At 33.6% G+C, this 22,082-nt stretch overlaps 1 protein-coding gene across 6 annotated transcripts in view; it reads left to right on the top strand.

Moving 5' to 3' along the window:
• LOC100731866 (zinc finger protein 14-like) overlaps positions 1 to 20,041 on the top strand; it is a 49,183-nt gene extending 29,142 nt beyond the window's left edge. For all 6 annotated transcript variants that reach the window (XM_063243440.1, XM_063243444.1, XM_063243466.1 and 3 more), the window contains 3 exons: positions 13,779 to 13,905; positions 14,039 to 14,099; positions 15,598 to 20,041. In XM_063243440.1, the coding sequence (XP_063099510.1) occupies positions 13,779 to 13,905; positions 14,039 to 14,099; positions 15,598 to 17,905 (2,496 nt within the window). In that variant the 3' untranslated portion in view covers positions 17,906 to 20,041. The remainder of the gene's footprint in view (positions 1 to 13,778; positions 13,906 to 14,038; positions 14,100 to 15,597) is intronic.
• The last annotated feature ends 2,041 nt before the right edge of the window (positions 20,042 to 22,082 follow it).

Below are 22,082 nucleotides of genomic sequence, written 5' to 3'. Positions count from 1 at the left end.
CTTTATATGTTTTAGATGTATGTCCTTTGTCTCAGCGACAGTTGGTTATAACTTTTTCCCACACTGTGGGTTGTCTTTTCACTCTGTTGGTGATTTCTTTTGTTGTGTAAAAACTTTTTAGTAAGATGAGATTCCCATTTGTTGATTCTGTGTAGTATTTACCATGTAGTCTAGGTTTTGTTCATGAAATCGCTATCTACACCTATGTCTTCAAGATTTGTACTTATTTTCTCTTCTAGTAATTTAATTTTTTTCTGTTTTAATATGTAGGTCTTTGATGCATTTTGTTTACTGCATAGTAATAGACATGTGTCTGGCTTTAGTCTTGGCATGTGGAATGCCAGTTTTTCCAGCACCATGTATTCGGGAGGCTGTCTTTCTTCCTGTGAACATGTTTGGCCCATTCTTCAAAGATAAGGCAGCTGAGTGTATTGTTTATAGTTGTATCTTTTATTCTGCTCCACTGATCTTCAGGTCTGATTTTTTGGTTTTTTGTTTTTGCCAATGCCATGTTGATTTTATCACAGGAACTTGGTAGTATAAATTCTAGTCAGGAATTATGATGCCCCTTGCTTTGCCTTTGTTGTCTAGAATTCCTTTTGCTAGTCGAGGTCTCTTCTGATTCCAAATGAATTTTAGGAATGTCTTCTCTAGATCTGTCAGGTATGTTAATGGTATTTTGATCAGGATTGTACTAAATTTGTGTAACAATTTTGGAAATATGACCGTTTTCACTATGTTAGTTCTCTTATCCATGAGCAAGGAATAGCTTTCCATATTCTGATATCCTCTTGCATCTCCTTTTTCAGAGTACTGTAATTTTCAATGTATAGATTCTGTTAGATTGATTCCTAACTATTTTATTGGGGGGAGTGGCTGTTGCGAAGGGTGTGTTTTCCCTAATTTCTCTCCCTGTGAGTTTGATACTTGTTGTACAGGAATGCTGTTGACTTTTGAGTTGTTGGCTTTGTATCTTCAACTATGTTACTGAATTTGGTTATTAAATCTAGAAGTTTTTTTGGTGGAGTTTTTGGTGTCATTTATGTAAAGAATCATGTCACCTGCAAATAATGATAACTTCATTTCTTTCTTTACTTTCCTATCCTTATTCCTTTTATTTCTTCCTCTTGCCTAATTGTTCTGGCTAATGTTTCCAGAACTATGTTGAATAGAAGTAGTGATAGTGGACATCCTTGTCTTGTTCCTAATTTTAGCATGAAAACCTTCAGTTTTTGACTGTTTAGTATTATATTAGCTTTGTTTTATCATCGAAGGCTTTGATTAGATTGAAATAAAGACCATCTATTTCAACTGTCTGCAAGGTCTTTATCATGAATTGGTGTTGAACTTTGTCAAGTGCTTTCTTTGCATCTATTGAGATGATCATGTAATTTTTGTCTTCAGCTCTGTTAATATGCATATTACATGTATTGATTTGAATATAACTAAACTCCCTGCATCCCTGGGAGGAATCCTACTTGGTTTTGTTTTGTTTTTTCGATACCACAAATGGAAATCAGGACCTTGTGCTTGCCACGCAGGCATTTATGCTGCTGAGGTATATCCCTGACCTTGTTTAATCTTCTTGATAATTTGCTATATTCTATTTGCCAGTATGTTGATAATTTTTTGCATCTATGTTTATGAGGGTAATTGGTTTATAGTTTTCTTTTCTGGTTTGGTTGCTTCTCTGTTTTAGATTTCAGAATAATGCTTGCTTCCAGGAATTGATTGTGGAAGTATTACTTCCCTTTCAATTTCATTAATGTGTTTCAGCATTAGTGGAATTAGGTCTTCTCTCAATTTCTTATGGAGTTTACCAGTGAATCCATCAAGGCCTGGGCTTTTCTTTAATGGTAGGTTTTAAATTATATTTTCAATTTCATTGACTCATGCTAGGTTATTTAGACTGCATCTTCTTGATTCAGTTGTGGTAGTTTTTATGTGTCCAGGAGTCTGCCCATTTTTTTCCTGTGTTTTCCATGTTATTAGAGCACAGATTTTTGAAGTTCATATTGATAATATTCTGAATTTGAACAGGGTCCATTGTGATTTGGCCCTTTTCATTCCTCATTGATTGAATTTAAGTCTTTTATTTTTGTATAAGGTTAGTTAGTGGTTTATTAATTTTATTTAATCTTTAAAAACACCAACTCTTGGACTTATTGATTCTTTGTACTGTTTTCTTAGTCTCAATTGCATAAACTTCCTCTCTGATCTTTATAATTTGAAGCGTTATGCGAGCTTTGGGTTTGACGTTAATGTAGCAGTGGTATTAGAGTAAAATATTTGTGGTTTCTTTCCTTGATTTACTGCCAATAAGACTTCAGGGAATGACATATTTCAGCCAATTCACTCACTTATTCCACTATCTCTGGACTTGGATTATTCTCATTAAATATTTTTGATGTAGTAAAGATACCATTCTTCTTTCTGCAAGTGACAACAAATTAGAGTCTTTGAAAGTGTACAAAAATTCAATCTTAAGCAGATCATTGCAATTTTTTCCCTGCTTATTTTAACTGGGAATTTTACATAATTCAGTTTTCTGTTATTATGATATAAAAATTCAAAATATGTAGAAAATTTCCATATATTTTTTTAAAATTTTATTTAAAAGGAAAAAGAGAAAAAAACAAAACAAAACAAAGTGGTGTAAGGGTACAAGTAATACAGAACTACAAAAAAAAAAAAACAGTAAGAAATCACCAGTTAATAGATTACACATTATCATCTTAGAGATAGTTGCTCAAGTCACAGTATCAAAGCATACAAAGTGAATATTCAAACAGAGAGACTGCAAACAGTTGTGTTCAATGATCCAACCAAAAACATTAATATGGTCAGCTATTTAACACCCCTAAACACACTTGCAGTTGTATCCTTTAGAGCACTTTTTTCCCTCTCTTTTTTACAACACAATTTACACATTTTGGGTTTTATTATTCCTTAGTTCTTATTACTTTTTTTTTTTGGAAGAGAATAAAGTCAAATATGGCAAAACAAAGCTGTCAGTCAAAACCAAGGATAGACGTGGTACATGATGTAAGAATAGAGTACAAGGTTATCAACAATGGTTACCATAATGTCTCTTGTTTCCTTAAAAAGAATTGTCTGTCTCATTAGGTATTATAAAGTTGAACAAAACAGTAGAGAACACGACCAATAAAACTTAAACATTGTAAACATTACAGGACTTGCAAAGGAGATAATAATAGTCAAACCAGAATGCGCATCTTAGTGAATCTTATTGCCTTCAAAGTAGTTGACTATACCCCCAAACTTGATACTATCATACATAATGGAACAGAGTCTAATCAGTCAAAACAAAATAGTGGGAGTATTATAGGACTTCAAAACAAGTTAATAGGAAATCAAAAAAGTTACTATAATATATCCTGCTAATTTTTTAAATTTTTCCCCTTAATTAAAAAAAACATAAAAAATAACTAAATAATTTTTTAATGAATAAGGGAGAGATTGAGATAAAAGAGGACATAACAACATAACAGTACAGATCAAAGCATGACTGTTTCAGGAACCTAGTGCTTCACCACCAAATAACCTGATTTAATAGTAATGACCATAGTGTCTGTCTTTTTCCTTGAAATATTTGAATATAACTTCATATACTATAGCTTCAAATATTTCCATATCAAGAAGCCCAGAATAAAGTCTTCCCAATTAATAAGTGAAAACTTTATAAGGCTTCAAGGTCATATAATGGGGAATCATGATTACCACATACTTTTATATATTTGAATCATTACTTACATTAGGGAAACTATTCGGTATTCACACATGCGAGATTGATTTATTTCACTTATGAGTATGGTCTCAAGCTGCACCCATTTATTAATAAATATCTCAATGTGATCCTTCTTTATAGCTGAGTAATACTCCATAGTATAGAAATACCACAACTTTTTTATCCATTCCTCAGTTGATGGACACTTGGGTTGTTTCCGAGATCTGGCGATTACAAATTGTGCTGCTATAAACATAGGTGCACATATATCACTGTGGTGTGATGCTTTCAGTTCTTCTGGGAATATACCTAGAAGTGGAATAGCTGGAATAAATGGGACTTCCAATCTCAGCTTTTTGAGAAATCTCCAGACTGACCTCCACAAAGGTTGTACCAGTCTACACTCCCAGCAACAGTGTAGGAGAGTTCCTTTTCCCCACAGCCTCTCCAGCATTTGTTGTTGTTAGTGTTCTTGATCTTGGCCATTCTTTCAGGAGTGAGATGGTATCTCAGTGTGGTTTTAATTTGCATTTCTCTAACAACCAATGATGATGAACATTTTTTCATGTATTTATGTGCCATTTGTATTTCTTCATCTCAGAAGTGCGTATTCATCTCAGATGCCCATTTTTGGATTGGATCTTTGAATTTTGGGGGTCTGAGTTTTTTTTTTAATTCTTTATATGTTTTAGACAAGAGTCCCTTGTCTGAGAGAGAGTTCACTAAAATCTTTTCCCAGTTTGTGGGTTTTCTTTTCACTATGCTGGAGATTTCTTTTGACATGCAGAAACTTTTTAATAAGAAGTGGTCCCAGTTATTGATTTTGGGAAGTATTTCCTGTGCGGTTTGAGTCCTGTTCATGAATTCTCTACCTACTCCTAAGTCTTCAAGGTTTCTACCCAATTTGTCTTCCAATAGATTTAGTGTTTCTGTTTTAATATTCAGATCTTTGACCCATTTAGATTTTAATTTAGTACATGGTGATAGACATGGGTCTAGCTTTAGTTTTCGGCAAATGGAAAGCCAGTTTTTCCAGCACCATTTATTAAAGAGACTGTCGTTCTTCTAGTGAATCTGCTTGGCTCCTTTATCAAAGATAAGGTGGCTGAGTGTGTTTGTAGTTGTGGTTGTATCTTCTCATCTATTCCATTGATCTTCGGCTCTGTTTTGATTCCAATACCATGTTGATTTTATTACTGTTGCTTTGTAGTAAAACTTCAAGTCAGGGATTGTGCTGCCTCCTGCCTTGCCTTTGCTGCCTAGAATTGCCTTTGCTATTCTAGGTCTCTTCTGGTTCCAGATGAATTTTAGGAATGATTTCTCTAGATCTATAAGGTATGTTGATGGTATTTTTATTGGGATTGCATTGAATTTGTATAACAGTTTTGGGAGAATGGCCATTTTCACAATGTTTGTTCTTCCTATCCATGAGCATGGGATGTCTTTTCATTTTCTGAGATCATCTTCAATTTCTTTTTTTCAGTGTATTATAATTTTCCCTGTATAGGTCTTTCACTTCTTTCATAAGAGTAATTCCTAAATATTTCATTTTTTTGCTTTCTAATGTGAAGAGTGTGGTTTCTCTTATTTCCCTCTCTGTGATTTTATTGTTAGTGTGTAAGAATGCTATTGATTTCTGAGTATTGATTTTGTATCCAGCTACATTACTGAATTTATTTATTATATCTAAGAGTCTTTCAATGGAGTTTAGGGGGTCTTCTATGTAGAGTATCATAGTCATCTGCAAACAATGATAATTTAACTTCTTCTTTTCCTATCTTTACCCCTTTTATTTCTCTCTCTTGCCTAATTGCTCTGGCTAGTACTTCCAGTACTATGTTAAATAGGAGTGGTGATAAAGACATCCTTGTCTTGTGCCTGATTTTAAAGTAAAGGCTTTCAATTTTTGGCCATTTAGTAGGGTGCTGGCTGTTGGTTTGTCATAAATGGCCTTTATTATATTGAGGTAAAGACCATCTATTCCAATTTTCTGTAAAGTTCTTATCATGAATGAATGTTGGACCTTATCTAAGGCTTTTTCTGCATCTATAGAAATGATCATGTGATTCTTACTTTTGGCTTTATTGATATGGTGGATTACATTTATTGATTTACGTATGTTGAACCATCCTTGCATTCCTGTGATGAATCCCACTTGGTCATGGTGTATAATCTTCTTGATTATTTGCTGCATCCTATTTGCCAATATTTTATTGAGGATTTTTGCATCTGTGTTCATTAGGGAGATCAGTCTATAGTTCTCTTTTTTAGTTGAGTCTTTCTCAGGTTTTGATACTAGAGTAATATTTGCTTCCAGGAATGACTTAGGAAGGATTGCTTCCCTTTCAATTTCATTGAATATTTTGAGGAGTGTCGGCATTAGGTCTTCTTTGTATTTCTTGTAGAATTCTGCGTGAATCCATCTGGGCCTGGGCTCTTCTTTGTGGTAAGGACTTAATTACATTTTCAATTTCATTAACAGATATTGGGTTATTCAACAGTTTTACATCCTCTTGATCTAGCTTTGGTACTTCATATGTTTCTAAGAATCTATTTCTTCTGTGTTATCAAACCTTTGAGAGTAGAGGTTTTTGAAATAAGTTTTGATGATCTTCTGTATTTCAGAGAGTCTGTAGTGCTTTCACCTTTTTCATTTCTTATTGCATGAATTTGAGCTTTTTCTTCCCTTTTTTAAATAAGGTTGGCTAGGGGCTTATCAATTTTATTTATTCTTTCAAAGAACCAACTCTTTGATTCATTGATTCTTTGGATTGTTTTCTTATTCTCTATTGCATTGATTTCTGCTCTGATTTTTATAATTTCCTCTCTTCTTTTGGCTTTGGGCTTGACTTGCTCTTGTTTTCTAGCTGTTTGAAGTATAGCATCAAATTGTTTATTTGTATTCGTTCTGTTTTCCTGATGTGGGAACTCAGTGCAATAAATTTTCCTCTGAGGACGGCTTTCATTGCATTCCACAGATTCCGGTAAGTTGTGTCTGCATTTTCATTTTCTTGTAGGTATTGTTTAATTTCTTCTTTAATTTCTTCTGTGACCCACTGATTACTCAAGAGTGTGTTATTCAGTTTCCATGTGTTTGTGGGATTTTTGCTGTATCTTTTATCATTAATTTTTAATTTCAGAGCACTATGATCAGATAACATGCAAGGGATGATTTCAACTCTTTTGCATTTGTTTAAATATGTTCTGGGAGCTAATATATGGTCTATTTTAGAGAACGATCCATGTACTGCTGTGAAGAATGTGTATCCTGATGTTGTTGTGTGGAACATTCTGTATATGTCTATCAAATCCATTTGTTCACAGGTGTGATTGAGTTCTGTTATTTCTTTGCTCATTTTCTGTCTGGTTGATGTATTCCTTGGTGTCAATGGCGTATTAAGTTCTCCTGTTACAATTGTGTTACTGATAATTTGAGTTTTCATTTCTGTTAATAGTTGTTTTATATAACTGGGTGCTCTGGAGTTTGGTGCATATATATTTAAGGTAGCTATCTCTTCCTCTTGGAGTTTTCCCCTAACAGGTATGTAGTGAGCTTCTTTGTCCTGTATGGTCATTGTTGGTTTAAAGTTCGCGTTGTCTGCAAACAGAATGGCTACTCCTGCTTTTTTTGGATTCCTGCTGCATGAAGTATTGTTTTCCATCCTTTGACTTTCAGTGTGTGAGTGTCCTTCTGGGTTAGATGGGTTTCCTGTAAACAGCATATGGTTGGATTTTGTTTCTTGATCCATTCTGCTAGTCTGTTTCTTTTGATTGGTGCATTGAGACCATTTACATTAATGGTTATTACTGTTAAATGCTGGTGTATTGTTGACATGTTATCTCTCTGCTGTTGCATCTTTATCTTTCTGTTCTGTTTAATTATCTGCTTTGCTTAGTGGTTTTTTCCTTTGTGTATCTAAACTGTCTTTCAATATTTTTTGCAGGGTTGCTTTGGTGTTCATGAAGTTCTTCAGCTGTTCTTTGTCATGGAAGTATCGTATTTCACCATCAATTTTGAATGATAGTTTTGCAGGATACATCAGTCTAGGTTGGAAATCATTTTCCTTTAGGATCTGAAATACTTCACTCCATGCTCTTCTTGATTTTATTGTTTGTTCTGAGAAGTCTGCTGTGATTCTGATAGGTTTTCCTTTATGGGTGATCTGTTTTTTCTCTCTGATAAAGAATACGTTTTAATATTCTATTCTTATATTGGATTTCTGTGATGGTGATTAATATATCTCTGGGTGTAGTTTTATTTTGGTTATGGCTATTTGGAGTTCTATATGCTTCAATGATCCTGATGTCGGTTTCTGATCTCATGCTTGGGAAATTTTCAGCTGTTACTTCTCTAAATATCCTCTTGACATCCTTTATGTTGTCTCCTTTTTCATTAATCCCTATCAATCTTATGTTATTCTTCTTTGCATCGTTTCACAGTTGTTGAATTGTTGTTTCCTGATTCCTTGTTATTTTTAAAAGATCTTTCCTTTCCTGTTCACTAGCTGCAATCCTGTCTTCAAGGTCTGAAATTCTATCTTCACTTTCATTGAGGCAGCTTTTACAACTTTCAGTCGAGTTTTTTATTTCCTGTATGTCTCTGTGCATCTGCATTGTGTATTCTGTTTGTTTCTTATATTGCTCATCTAGGGATTCTATCTTTTTGTTTAGTTCCTCCAATTTTCTAACTGTGTTTTCTTTAGATATATTCACAATCTCTTTTATTTCTTTTATCATTTCTTCTTTTACCTGGAAGATTATTTTGAGTTTGAATTCCTTTAAAGCTTCTTGGTGTTGCTTGTTAATTTCAGTAGCTATTATGTCCGATATTTGAGGTGAATGGCATATATTTTCTTCTATATACATCGCTCCTAGGGTTTCTTGAGATGGGCTGGAGGTTTGAGGTTGTAATTTGGTCTTTCGTTTTGTCATTTTCCTATATTTCTGTGTTTCGTTATTTGAAAGCTTCCTCAGGGTCTGTTGGAAATCCCCTTGTATGTTTGCAGCTCCTGAGACTGGCACCCAGTTACCCCAAGCCATTGGGCCTGTAGAACCAATGGCCCTCTTCTGCCTGTTTAGAACTCTGTAGTTCCAGATAAGCTGGGCTTCAAGCCCACCTACTTGTTGGAAGCTCCACAGTTATCCAAGCGCAGCCTGAATGGGAGGTGGATGTAGATGCCTCAAACTACTTATCCACTTTAGTGCACCCGGAAGCCTGGAGGGTCCCGAACAGTCTGGTCTTTGGGCATAGTGCACTGAGCACTTAGCACAGGCCGTCGGGCCTCTGGAACCTGCGATGCTCCCCTCCTTGCTGACATATCCACAGTCCTCCAGACACACGGGGAGGCGGATGCAGGAGCCCCAGATCCGCCCAGCCCTTCCTCTGCACACAGATGGTGAGGTGCAGGAGTCCCCAGAAAATTTCCATATATTTTAATCTGATGTTTCATATATGTGTGTGTGCCTTGTTGCTTATAAACACTTAGAACAATCAGATTTATTTGTATGTGTGTTTATTCATCTAGAGTTAAACAACATTTCTTTATGACTTTATCTTGTCTTGGTTATTACATCTAGGGTTTAGCATCCAGAGTTGTTGATTACATCCAGAATTCATTTTCTATGTAGAACTTTTTCTCTGGAACAGTCTGCAATATAGTATGCTTACAATCTCAAATCTGGTTCTTTATATTAGATACAAAATTAAATGACAAATTTTTGGATATTTTGTGCTAGGGATATATACCATGATACACTGTATTATTAATTTCAATAGTTATTTGTTCTTTTTAAAATTTTTCCAGCAAATAACATAATGCTGTTATTATGCTGTTAAGACAGTTCTATGTATTGCATCTTAACTCTCAAGGATTCAAAATTCATAGTAAATACTGAACAATAGAATTTGTTGATATGTTTTGAATGATTTGCCTTATTATCTTGTTTAATCTATGGTTTTCTAAAGTGAAATATTTAAATATTGAGTTGAGTCATCTGTTATTTCCTGAACCATGAATTCATTTTTAAAATTTCTCTAGAAGTATTCCCTAACTGATAATAAAATATACTTTCATTTTCTTATTTTAATTGGTTTATTTTTTGAGTTCAGTGTTTGATGTACATGATGTTCATAGTCCTTGCGAGGAGTAAGTATATGTACATTAAACATTCTTCATTTGTTGGTCTTCCCCATTTGCGAAATGTCTTTCTCCCTATTTCTAGTTACCTATGAAATACTTAATATTCTATTCAGCCTTTCACTTGGTGCATGTATCATTTAAAAATTCATGATTCATTTTCTAATTCTTAGGAGTTTTCCAATATGTTTATACTGTTAGTTTCTAGTTTCATTTCAAGGTAACTTGAGAGCTTATGTTACATGATTTCTATAGTTCAGCTATGTTAAAGTTTTTATTATTGCTCTGAACATGATCTAAATTGGTGAATATTTCTTATGATTTAGAGCACACTATGTATTCTGCAGTTATTGGGTGAAGTATTATACAATATCCAATGAGTCCATTTGGGGGGGTGATGATGTTCATTTTAATTATGTGTACAAGTAGATTTCTTGGCTTAGCAGTTTTTCATGGATATTGTTTTAAAATCTGAGTCATTTGTGGATTTGTGATTTTTCCTTTAATTTCATATTTTTGCCCCCACCTGTCTTGTATTTCTGTTTAGTGGAATATGTATAAATAACTTAGTTTTTGTTAGAAAACAATTTTCTATATCATTATATGATCCTGTAAAACATTTTTCTTTGAGGAATAGGTTGAGTAATATTAAATAAATATAATTTCAGCAGGTTTTGTTCAATGAAGTGTAACTTGTGGAATTTTTATGTATCCTATGTTTTTAGTTTTATCTTTCATTTGTTATTTTTTAAAAATATTTGTGTACCTTTTAGTGAGTAAGTAAAAATTCAGTCCATTTATAATTGAGTCCTTGGTACTTTGAAACATTTACACATTGTCAGATGTTAAAGTAGACCAGATTATTTCACAAACTTTTTGTAGTACAAAAACTGCAAATTAAATGTATTGATTTTTCAGAGTAAGGGTGTATACTAATTGTCCTTACCTTATTTCCCATGCCCAAATAAAGTTGTAAATTTTAAACATCTCTGTCACCTCCCATCTGTAGAGAATGGATATTTTCCCAGAAAACTAAAGTAAGATTTTGTTTTCTTATTAACAATCACACTGTCTTTTATTTGTTTCTGCAGATAACTGATAAACTAAGCGTATAAGCATTCCCATTCTATTTGATTCTGTTTATATTATGTGTCTTCCTAGTTTCTTTTCTGTTTAATAGAAAATTTTATATAATTCCATTTTCTGTTACTGATTTTGATATTCATCATGCCTGCTTCCTAATTTTTCCTGATTTTTCAGTGTTAGAAATATCTAATCAAGGTCCTAAGTTCGAGTCCCACTACACACACAAATACACACACAAAGTAGAAATATCTATTCAAAAATTATCTACTTTACATTGAAACACCTTTCCAAGACATTCATATACTTTAGCATTTTCACAAGTACTTTCCATTATAATTGTGAAACTCATTCAACATGTCACTACTTCTAATAACCAAGTAGGTGATTACTGTTATCCATTTGAACGTAATTTCCTAATAAATACACGTAGAATCTATGATAGCAAAAATTTTCTGCACTCTTAACAACTTCTGTATGATCTCTTTAATAACGGCTAATGCTTTGCTGATGTTAATTTATACAAACCGCCTTTGCCTGTAGTAGTTTGGAACTTTCTCTTTGGTTACCTCTGTGAATTTTTCTATACTTTAGGTAGCTATCTGATAATGCTTTAAATAGCTTTAAATGGATAATGTATTGACCTTTCTCACATTGTTTCCTCAGTTAATTTTTTTTTTTTATTTTGAGGTATACTTTCCCCTTTCTCTGTATTGAGGAGCTGTTACTATTTTTGGCTCATAAGAGTTTATTTTATTATTCTAATAAGGTAAAGGTCAAAATTACATTATCTTCTTCAGTGTTGAGAGAGACAGTATTTAAAATTTGGTACTTCACTTGGTGCCAAGAATTTGGGTGTACAAATATCACAGTTGTCTAAACTTTGGAAAACTGATGTTTTCCCCTACCTAGAACTTATTTAAAACCAGAATTTTCAAAGTAGTTTTGTTTTCCCCACCTCACTCTCAGAATTCTGAAGGGATTTTTCTTTTGTTATCATTGTGAGAACCTAGCGTGCTGGTGGAGATAAAATTAAGAAAGTTTCTGTCTCTCAAATGCATTATTTTATCTTCAGTTATAAAGACACAATATATTTCTACTATTACTGGTGCCTAAGTTTCTTGGCAGTAATTTATGCTTATATCAGTCTATCTCTTTGTTCTCCCATTTAATCTTAAAGGGTTTCTGATTTTAAGATAGGTTGCTTTTTTGTTATTGAGAAAAAAAATTTATTCAGTGTTTTCCCAGGTAAACTGCAAAGTAAAAGTGTGTGTGTTCACCATTTGATTTTTATGTGGCACTGTTTAACCCTAAACTGGATTCAACTGGTGTCTGAATTAAAGATAATGTGATAAAAAAGTGTTTACTGGTTGTTCACTACTTTGGATCTGATAGACACTTTGACAACAATATTTGGCATTTTTTCTTGAGTTATATATGTTTTGTTCATTTTTCTTATGTGTCTTGATTTTACTCAATACACAAATTCTATTTGTTGTACACAGTGCAAGTAAATTGTTTTTAATTCTTCACTCTATTGCTGTTATGATTTACCTAGGTATCAATATCTCTAATCTGATAGTTTCATGATTTTCTTCTGGGGGAACTTTTTTTTTTTACATCCAAAAGATATTTGACTGAATTCTCAAAGTACCTAAGTTTGTCTTTCCCACTTCAAGATTTAACTAAATTATTGTACATGGACTATGAAAAGTAAAGAGATTGTTTAAATGTATGTACCTCTTTGACCCTGCCTCCTGTATTAAACAGAAAGTTGTTTCTGCTACTTTACACAATAACAATTACACTATCACGAATCAATAGTCTATTCCCATACAAACCCTTCATTTTCTGTGATCTATTCATCATTCTCACTAATAGAATGAAGGACTCCCTTCATTTTCTGTGATCTATTCATCATTCTCACTAATAGAACAATGCCCAAAATAGCAGATTTTGAGCCCCTTTCCTGTGTGTTACAAGAGGTGTCACTTTAATGTTTACCAGTTATTCAACATTGTTAAACATTTGTTATTCTGAATAGTTATATTTTTCTTTGACATAGGAAAGGTGTGATTTGGAAGTGTCAAAATTTTTTTCAGTTTTTCCTTTTATTATACAAAATGTATAGTATGCAAAAATCTTGTTTTTTTCAGTATGTATGATTTATATTTTAATCATATCCATCATCTGTTTTTCTCCCATATACCATCTTGTGTTTCATTAAACTATAAGACACTATGTTTTCCTTAATCTAATTTTGTTGTTCTTCGGTGTTCTCCAGTAAGAACTGCAGTATTTTACATTAGTGTTTCAAATTATCATTCATGAATTTTACTTAGAATTCAGTTGTTTTTGTTTATGAAACCAGATTCAAGTTTCAAAATTCTGTCTAAATATAATCATAGAAGAAAGGCATCAATTTAATAAATAATCAGTTGACAAAAAGATACATTCTATGACCTATTAGAGCCATTCATCAGGTATTTTTCTCCTTAGTTTCTTTACTTAGATGCTGATCTTGTAGGATCCCTGTATAAACTGTGATTTAAAGGCAGTGTTCAAATAAAACTGAGGTTACCAGCAGGAGAATCAGTGCTCCCATTCTGCTGTTGCTTTAACAACGAATTCTGTAGTCTAGCATCAGAATTCTTGCAGGAGATGTGTATATGAATGGAGAATAAGTGCTTGATGACCAAAATGTGAAGCAAACATTTGGAAGACTCAGGCTTATTTCAGCTTTTAATGAGTAGATACGAGATATTTCATGTTGTCTCACACTGCTTGGATATATATGTCTGATGTTTTAGGAGGCTGTATCTTTTGCGGATGTGGCTGTAAACTTCACCATAGAGGAGTGGGCTTTGCTGGATCCATCCCAAAAGAAGCTCTACCGAGATGTGATGTGGGAAACCTTTAGGAATGTGTCTGATATAGGTAAGAACAATATCCTTTTCTCATTTATGCATAAGAGAGCACTTGTTATTGCTTGTTGGTTCAGTTTATTTCGTTGGAATACAAAATACTTGGTAAAGTAATCACATATTTTATTTCACTTTATACTCTTTAGGAAGAAACTGGGGTGGTAAAAAAATTGAAGATGAGAACACAAATTGCAGGAGAAATCTAAGGTAATTTGACTCACAAGAACAATGTTTCAAGAATCAGAGATATTAAAACTGAGCAAAATATACAAATGTAGCCATTTTCTGCTTTCTTAAATCCAACAGTATTTCTCCAAAGATGCATATACATATGGAGTACCTATAATTTGATAATTATTTGAAATATTATAGTATCTAAAATGTTGCAATCCTGACATTATGCCACAAATAACATTATCTAATGTAAATGGATAAACAAATTACTTCCCATCAAGATTATAAAAATTTCATATGGAATTACATTTAGGCATTGACTATAGGAGTATATAAAACAAGTTTGTGTTTAGGCTGAAAGTCAAATTCAGGATATCAAATTATATATGCCTTATTTACAGAATACCACATTCATGTCAAATATTGTGCAGGGAATGCTGTATATATTTAAATGTGGTATATACATTCAGTAATTGGAAAATTGCTACCCCTGTGAACATATTTAACATCTAAATACTATTCTTTTAATAATAATTGTTTTCAAGCAACCCTCCAAAGCATTCAGTCCATTCATGTTCCAAAATACTGGAAGGCACATTTACATAACATTTGTTGGAATGTTATTGTAGTGTAACATGTAAGAGAAATGTGTGTATAGTTTCCTCAAAAGAGTAAAAGTAAAAATTTTATTTCATCCAGCTTTCTATTCCGAGTGTATTCCTCCCAAAGTTAAAGTAATCGTATTATAAAAATGCATGCATACCTTGGTTTGTAGCAGTACAGCTTACAAAAGCTAAATTCAGGAAACAGTCTAGATATTCACCCATAGGTTAGCTCATTAAGGAAGTAAGGGATAGCAGGGGAAAAGTGATGCATATATGGAATTCTGCCTCTACAAAGCAGAGGCAGAAATATCATGTAGTCATGTTCAGTCTACAAAACTTAATGAATGATGATTTTTTGTTTCAAAATGAGAAGTAATGCTGGGGATGTAACTCAATATTAAAATCCTGGATTAAATCCCAAGCACTGAAAAAATGTGGTATGTATATATAATAAAGAATGAAATGATATAAATTCTCACCCCAAAAAAAGATGTATCTAGAGTCAATAATGTTGTTATATAATTCATACACAAATTTCAATATCAGATGTTACATTCAGTATAAAAAAACCCAAATTATGAATTGAAGAGTAAAAAAAAAAGGACAGATGATACACATTTTCGCATGTAAGAGGCCCAGTGAAAAGGGAAAGAGAGTCATAGAAAAAAGGGCATGAAAAATAATCAACATATGGTATACATATTCTTCAAAATAAATGTATTATGTATTGCAAATGCGTCAGTTGCAAACTGCTAAATGAATACTGCTGTTTTGGTAAAAAGCAATTTCTAAGCATCATCCAGAGTATACAGCAAATTCATGATCACATGTTCTTGGGGGGCATCAAACCAGATCTCCTCTAGTAAACCATTAATTAAAAGACACTTTTAAATGTGATTGGACATTTTCTTATTATTCCTTTACAGTACTGAAGAAGTAGAGAAGTGTGACTATGAATTGTGGTATCAACATAGAGAAATGATTTTCCAGACTATGGACACTAATATAAACATAAAATCAGTTGATACAACACCAGGGGAAAGCTTTGGTTCTAGAAATACCCTGATTGGTCTTTCATCACTAAATGAGCCTATTATACCTAACACTGAACTCAAACCATATGAATATCAGGCATCTCAAGACAAGCTGTCTAGTTGTAGCAAATTTGAGAAAACCTGCACTGATTTGAAATCCTCTCAGAAACAAGCAAAGACAGAGAAACCTTATGAATATAAGCAGTGGGAAAAATTATATTCTTACTACACTGAAGGAACTACAACTGAAGAGAAACCCTTTGTGTATGAGGAAGATGTGAAAGCCCTTACTACATCTAACTATCTTCAAATCTGGGAAAGGAATCACAGTGGAGTAAATGTTTATATATGTACACAGTGTGGAAAAAGTTTTAATTCTCACCATTTTATTCAAATACATGAAAGAGTTCATATTGTCAAAAAACCTTATATATCTAAACATGATGGAAAATGCTTCACTAATAGCACTTCATTTGATAATCATCAAAGAATTCACATTGGAGAGAAACCTTACTTGTGTAAACACTGCGGAAAAGCTTTCAGCACACACAGTGATTGTCAGAGACATGAACGAACTCACACTGGGGAGAAACCCTATGAATGTAAGCAATGTGGGAAACCTTTCAGGACACACAGTGATTGTCAAAGACATGAACGAACTCACACTGGGGAGAAACCCTATGAATGTAAGCAATGTGGTAAAGCCTTCAGGACACACAGTGATTGTCAAAGACATGAGCGAACTCACACTGGGGAGAAACCCTATGAATGTAAGCAATGTGGGAAAGCCTTCAGCACACACAGTGATTGTCAAAGGCATGAAAGAACTCACACTGGGGAAAAACTCTATGAATGTAAGGAGTGTGGTAAAGCTTTCAGCACACACAGTAATTGTCGAATACATGAAAGAATTCATACTGGGGAGAAACCCTATGTCTGTAAGCAATGTGGGAAAGCATTTAGCAGGCACAGTAATTGTCAAATGCATGAACGAACTCACACTGGGGAGAAACCCTATGTATGTAAGCAGTGTGGGAAAGGTTTCAGCAGACATGGTACTTGTAGAATACATGAAAGAACTCACACTGGAGAAAAACCCTATGTATGTAAGCAATGTGGGAAAGGTTTCAGCAGGCATAGTCATTGTCAAATACATGAAAGTACACATATTAGGGAAAAACCCAATGAATGTAAACAATGTGGAAAAGCTTTCAGTACATACAGTGATTGTCAGAGACATGAAAGAACTCACAGTGAAGAGAAACTTTATGTATGTAAGGAATGTGGCAGAGGTTTCAGGACACATAGTGATTGTCAAAGACATGAAAGAACTCACACTGGGGAGAAACCCTATGTATGTAAGCAGTGCGGGAAAGCTTTCAGCAGACATGGTAACTGTCAAATGCATGAACGAACACACACTGGGGAGAAACCCTATGTATGTAAACAATGTGGAAAAGCTTTCAGCAGACACGGTGCTTGTCAAATACATGAGAGAACTCACACTGGGGAAAAACCTTATATATGTAAGCAGTGTGGGAAAGCATTCAGCAGACATAGTCATTGTCAAATACATGAAAGAACCCACATTGGGGAGAAACCTTATGAATGTAAGCAATGTGGGAAAGCATTTAGCACACATAGTGATTGTCAGAGACATGAAAGAACTCACACTGGGGAGAAACTCAATATATGTAAGCAATGTGGGAAAGCTTTCAGCACACTGAGTAGTTGTCGAACACATGAAAAAACTCATACAGGAGAAAAACCTCATATATGTAATCAGTGTGGTAAAGCATTCAGTACACGCAGTCATTGTCGAATACATGAGAGAATTCACACTGGAGAGAAACCTTTTGTATGTAAGCAGTGTGGGAAAGCTTTTAGCACACACAGTAATTGTCAAGTTCATGAAAGAACTCACACTGGAGAGAAACCCTATGTATGTAAGCAATGTGGAAAAGCTTTTAGCACACCAGGTTGTTGTCGAAAACATGAAAGAACACACAGTAGGGTGAAACCCTATGTATGTAAGCAGTGTGGAAAGGCTTTCACAACACAGAGGTATTGCCGAATACATGAAAGAATTCACACTGGAGAGACATCCTTTCGATGTAAGCAATGTGGGAAAGTTTTCACAACACAGAGGTATTGTCAACAACATGAAAGAACACATTGGGGAGAAACCTTACCTATCTAACAAATGTGGGAAAGCTCTTAGCACACACAGTATGTATGAAAGACTTAGAATTCACTGGATGTAAGTCATGTATGTAAGCAATGAAAAAAACTTTCAGCACACACTGGTATTGTCCAATACATGAATCATAAAGGGTACAAATTCCATATATGTAGGTTACATGGGAAAACATTCACTTATGCTCTTAGGTAAAAAGCAAGGAAATTAACTGTGAATATATAAAGTAACTTGCACTGACCTGAAAGGACACAAAGTAGAATTCTTTCTTTGTAGACAGTCTGGACAATTGAACCCTAACTCTAATAATCTCCTAGGCCAGGTTTCTTTTTCCTTCTGTCAAGATATTTGGTACATGGTTGTTAGTTGTACTATAATCTGATTCCTTGGTAATAGAAATATTTCTTTGTATGTCCTCTTGACTTTCTTTTTCATATGTTCACAAATGTGAACACAAAACCACTGCTCAAAGATAGTTGAGTTAATATTTTACACTCCTGATATCCAGCAAGTAGTCAGACCACTGCTTGCCAGGTGTCTGGAGGCCTTGTGTTTGGAACTGTCCTGCTTTGTTTACTGTGTCCAATCTACATTTTCTCTGATTTTCTCCTTGTTAAAATGTAAGCAAATATGTATAAATCTATAGTTTCTTACCACATGGTAATTTAGTGTTTAAATATTTTTAAATAAATTTTATTTTCAAAAAGATTTCTGCTGAGGCAATGTAAGTATCACAGGAATACTCAGAAACCCTTATAACGGCCATGGGCAGTGGCTAAGAGTACTCAGGTGAAATCCTATTTGACTTATTGTTGTCTTCCCCTTGAATTATCACTGCCACTTGTTGTTTTTCGTGAGTTTATCATGTGTAATTGTCACTACCAGTATTTTTTCTGTTTTGAATCCTTGGAATGTTCAGGAAGTGGGTATTAAAGAAATGCATTATATGTAATTAATGTTTGTCCCACTACATTTCACATGTGCTCATGTCTGGGTTAGGGGCAATGGACTTCCTCCTCCTTTATGGTGGTTACATGGTTGAAGTTTTTTTAAGTTTATTTTTTAAGATGTGAAAAGAATCATTTTTTTCCAGAAGGTGGCACAGTATATTTTCTGGGCATTGTAATAAAGTCATTGGTCTATAGATATTTGTATACCTCTAAGTATAGTATGTGCCTCTGATGTGTGTTGTTTAATCATTTATGTTTTCATAAATCTACTTATTAAACATTTTCCTACATGTCATTTCCTTTGGCAAATGGGGTTGAGGCTATTTCCTCAACCAATGTCATGGATCTTGTTTATATTTGGTGTTCTCTTGGGTTATGTTTTGTTCATTTTTCCTATGTGTTAATTTTTATTCAATATCATCAAATTATTTTTATTGTATGTAGTACAAATAAATTCAGTTTGTATCTTGTCTCTTTTACCTTCTTTGATTTACATAGATTTAAATTTGTCCTAATTCTGATGGCTTCATTATTTTCATCTGGGGAAGCAATTTCCACCTTCAACAGATACTCATCTGAATTCTCAAAGTATTCTTTTATCTTTCCCATGTCAAGATGTAACTAAATTATTGTATGTGGACTATGAAAAATAAGTTACGATATATGTACTTACATATGTATAAATTACAATATATGTCCTGGCCTCCTGTATTAGACAGTGACTTCTGGCATTTTGTACAATAAGAATGCTATCACAAATCATTATTCTGTTTACATGTGAGCCCTTAAAGACTTTCTTCCTCTTTATTCTCTCTACTAATAGATGACTCCCTAAAGCATTTTAAATCTCCTGTATATATAGCAAGGTCTTGTTTACCACTCATTGAACATTATAAAACATTTGTTTTATTTAGCACTTATAATTATTTTTGCCCAATCTATAAGATGAGATTTGGATGTGACAATTTTCCCATTTCCATTTATTATTAGTGCTTATTTTAAAAAATATTGGGGTTCAATACATACATATTTTGATCATATCCAGTGACCATCTCTCTCCCTTATGCCACCCTAGAAATGTTTTATATCTTTGTGGCAGGTGGCCATTTGTGTATAAAATAATATATTTTCCTTGTCTAAGTTCATTGTTTTTAGACCTCTAATAAAAATTAATACTTTTATTAACAAAGTTTTAAGTTGTCATTCATTAATTTTCCTTATTGTTAAGGTTTTAGCTATAAAACTTGGTTCATATTTCAAAATTCTAAATACAGTTTTAAAAGAGAAATTATTAATTCCCTAAATCAGTTGAGAAAAATAGTTTCTATGATCTGTCAAAGTAATTCATTATTATTTTTTTTTTTTTAGTTTTTACTTGAATGCTGATCATCTAGGCTCCCTCTTTGAACCATGCTTCTGAGACAGTGCATGTGGAAAACTGAGGTTAATGAATAGGACAACCTCAGTTTAGCACTTCTTATTCTGCTTTTGCTTTAGCAATCAATTTTAATGTAGTATTGAATTAATGTATGAGAAATGCATGTGAAAGTATTTAATGACCAAGACATAAAATATTTAGAAGATTCAGACACATTTCAACTTGTTACAAACAGATTTTAGATATTTCATTTGGTGAATCTTGTTCTTCATAGATACATGTCTGCTTATTTAGGAGGCAGTGATCTATGAAGTTATGTCTATGTTCTACCACAGAAGAATGGGCTTTCTTGGATCCATCTCCAAAGAAGGTCTAAGGACATGAGATGTAGGAAACCTTTAAGAACTGGCTTTTATAGATAATGTTGATGTCTTTTTTTCATGTATGCAATTGAGGACCATTGGTTGTTGCTTATCAATACAGTTTCCTTAAGAGGAATATGAAAATATTTTGATAACTCTTCCAAGTGTGTTCACATTGTACCTTGAATCTGACCAGTACAATGAAGTGATTTAATATAACAAGTCATTATATTTGTTTCTACTCCATAGAAATAAATTGGGATAGTGATCAAATTGAAGATGAGTACAAAATATACAGAATATATATGAGGTAATTTTCAGTCATAAGAATAAGAATGTTAGACCAGGGATATAGGTCAGTGGCACAATGCCTGCCTGGCAAGCGCAAGGTCTTGAGTTTGATTCCCAGTATTAAAAAAAAAAAAAAAATGTTCCTCACAAAGTCAGTATGTCAACAGAACCATTAAAACAAAGTAAACTGCAAACTAGTCCATATTCAAATTTCTTCAGTCTCAAATTTTCTACAAAGATGCCCAGAGGTTGAGTATTCACAACCTGAAAATTGACCATTTAAAATATTTCAACTGTATTGTACTACTTTACACTGTTGCATCATACAGAAAGCACACAACAGCATAACTGTGACAGTGTCCAGCAGACATCTGAACTACTTCCACAATTTCTTTACATCTATGAGTATAATGCAAAGGCCATTTGAATCTGCAAGTTTTCAACTCAAATGTTAAGTTGGGGATTTAATATATACATTCAATATTTGCAAATTTATTTGGACCTAATAAATATGGGTGGTCCAGAGAATTCTTTGTCTTAGCTCTCAGAGTCTTAACTCAATTAAACGGTTTTGACCCTCCTGGAGCCCTAAAATCATACCACTTGCCTCATTGTATTGAAGCCTTGGCCATTTAAGAAACTGGGGATCTAGGTCAGGACCTGATAGTCTGGTGTATATTTCTGGGTTTCCCCATTGTCCCAGGACCTGCAAGATTCCTTATCATATCTTCTGTCTCATAACATCCTGTGTTGGCCAGTAACAGTCCTAGTGTCGAGTTTGCCCCCACTGAGACAATGCCTCTGCCAGCAACAGGCTGGTGCTGGGTGAGCAATGTCAAGTTTGAGTCTTACACTAAATGTAGTTTCTTAGGTTAACTTTATCAGCCTTTCCTTTAAAGTCCTATGGTATCATTTACAATCTTGAAATAATTTATATGGTAACATACCCACAGATATGTTTTATGTTGTATCCATTTTCCCCAAAACATAATGGGGGCAATTTTTAAATTTACAAATTAGAACTTACATACAGTACAGAAAACATAAATATGAAATATTCACTGAAGAAATACTTGCCATCATTCATAAACCACTGTTTTAAGCTGCATGGAGCTATGCTGCCTTTTCTATTGTTAGTAGGCCCCATACAGTACAGTATATCAGTTATTTATAAGATTTTTGCATTCAATTATGTAGTA

The sequence above is a fragment of the Cavia porcellus genome, unplaced genomic scaffold (assembly GCF_034190915.1).
Source record: "Cavia porcellus strain 051 isolate PalLab524CR breed Dunkin Hartley unplaced genomic scaffold, mCavPor4.1 scaffold_2, whole genome shotgun sequence".
NCBI classification, from domain to species: Eukaryota; Metazoa; Chordata; class Mammalia; order Rodentia; family Caviidae; genus Cavia; species Cavia porcellus.
The sequence above is the reverse complement of the archived record's forward strand: the minus strand, read 5'-3'. Positions and strand labels throughout refer to the sequence as shown.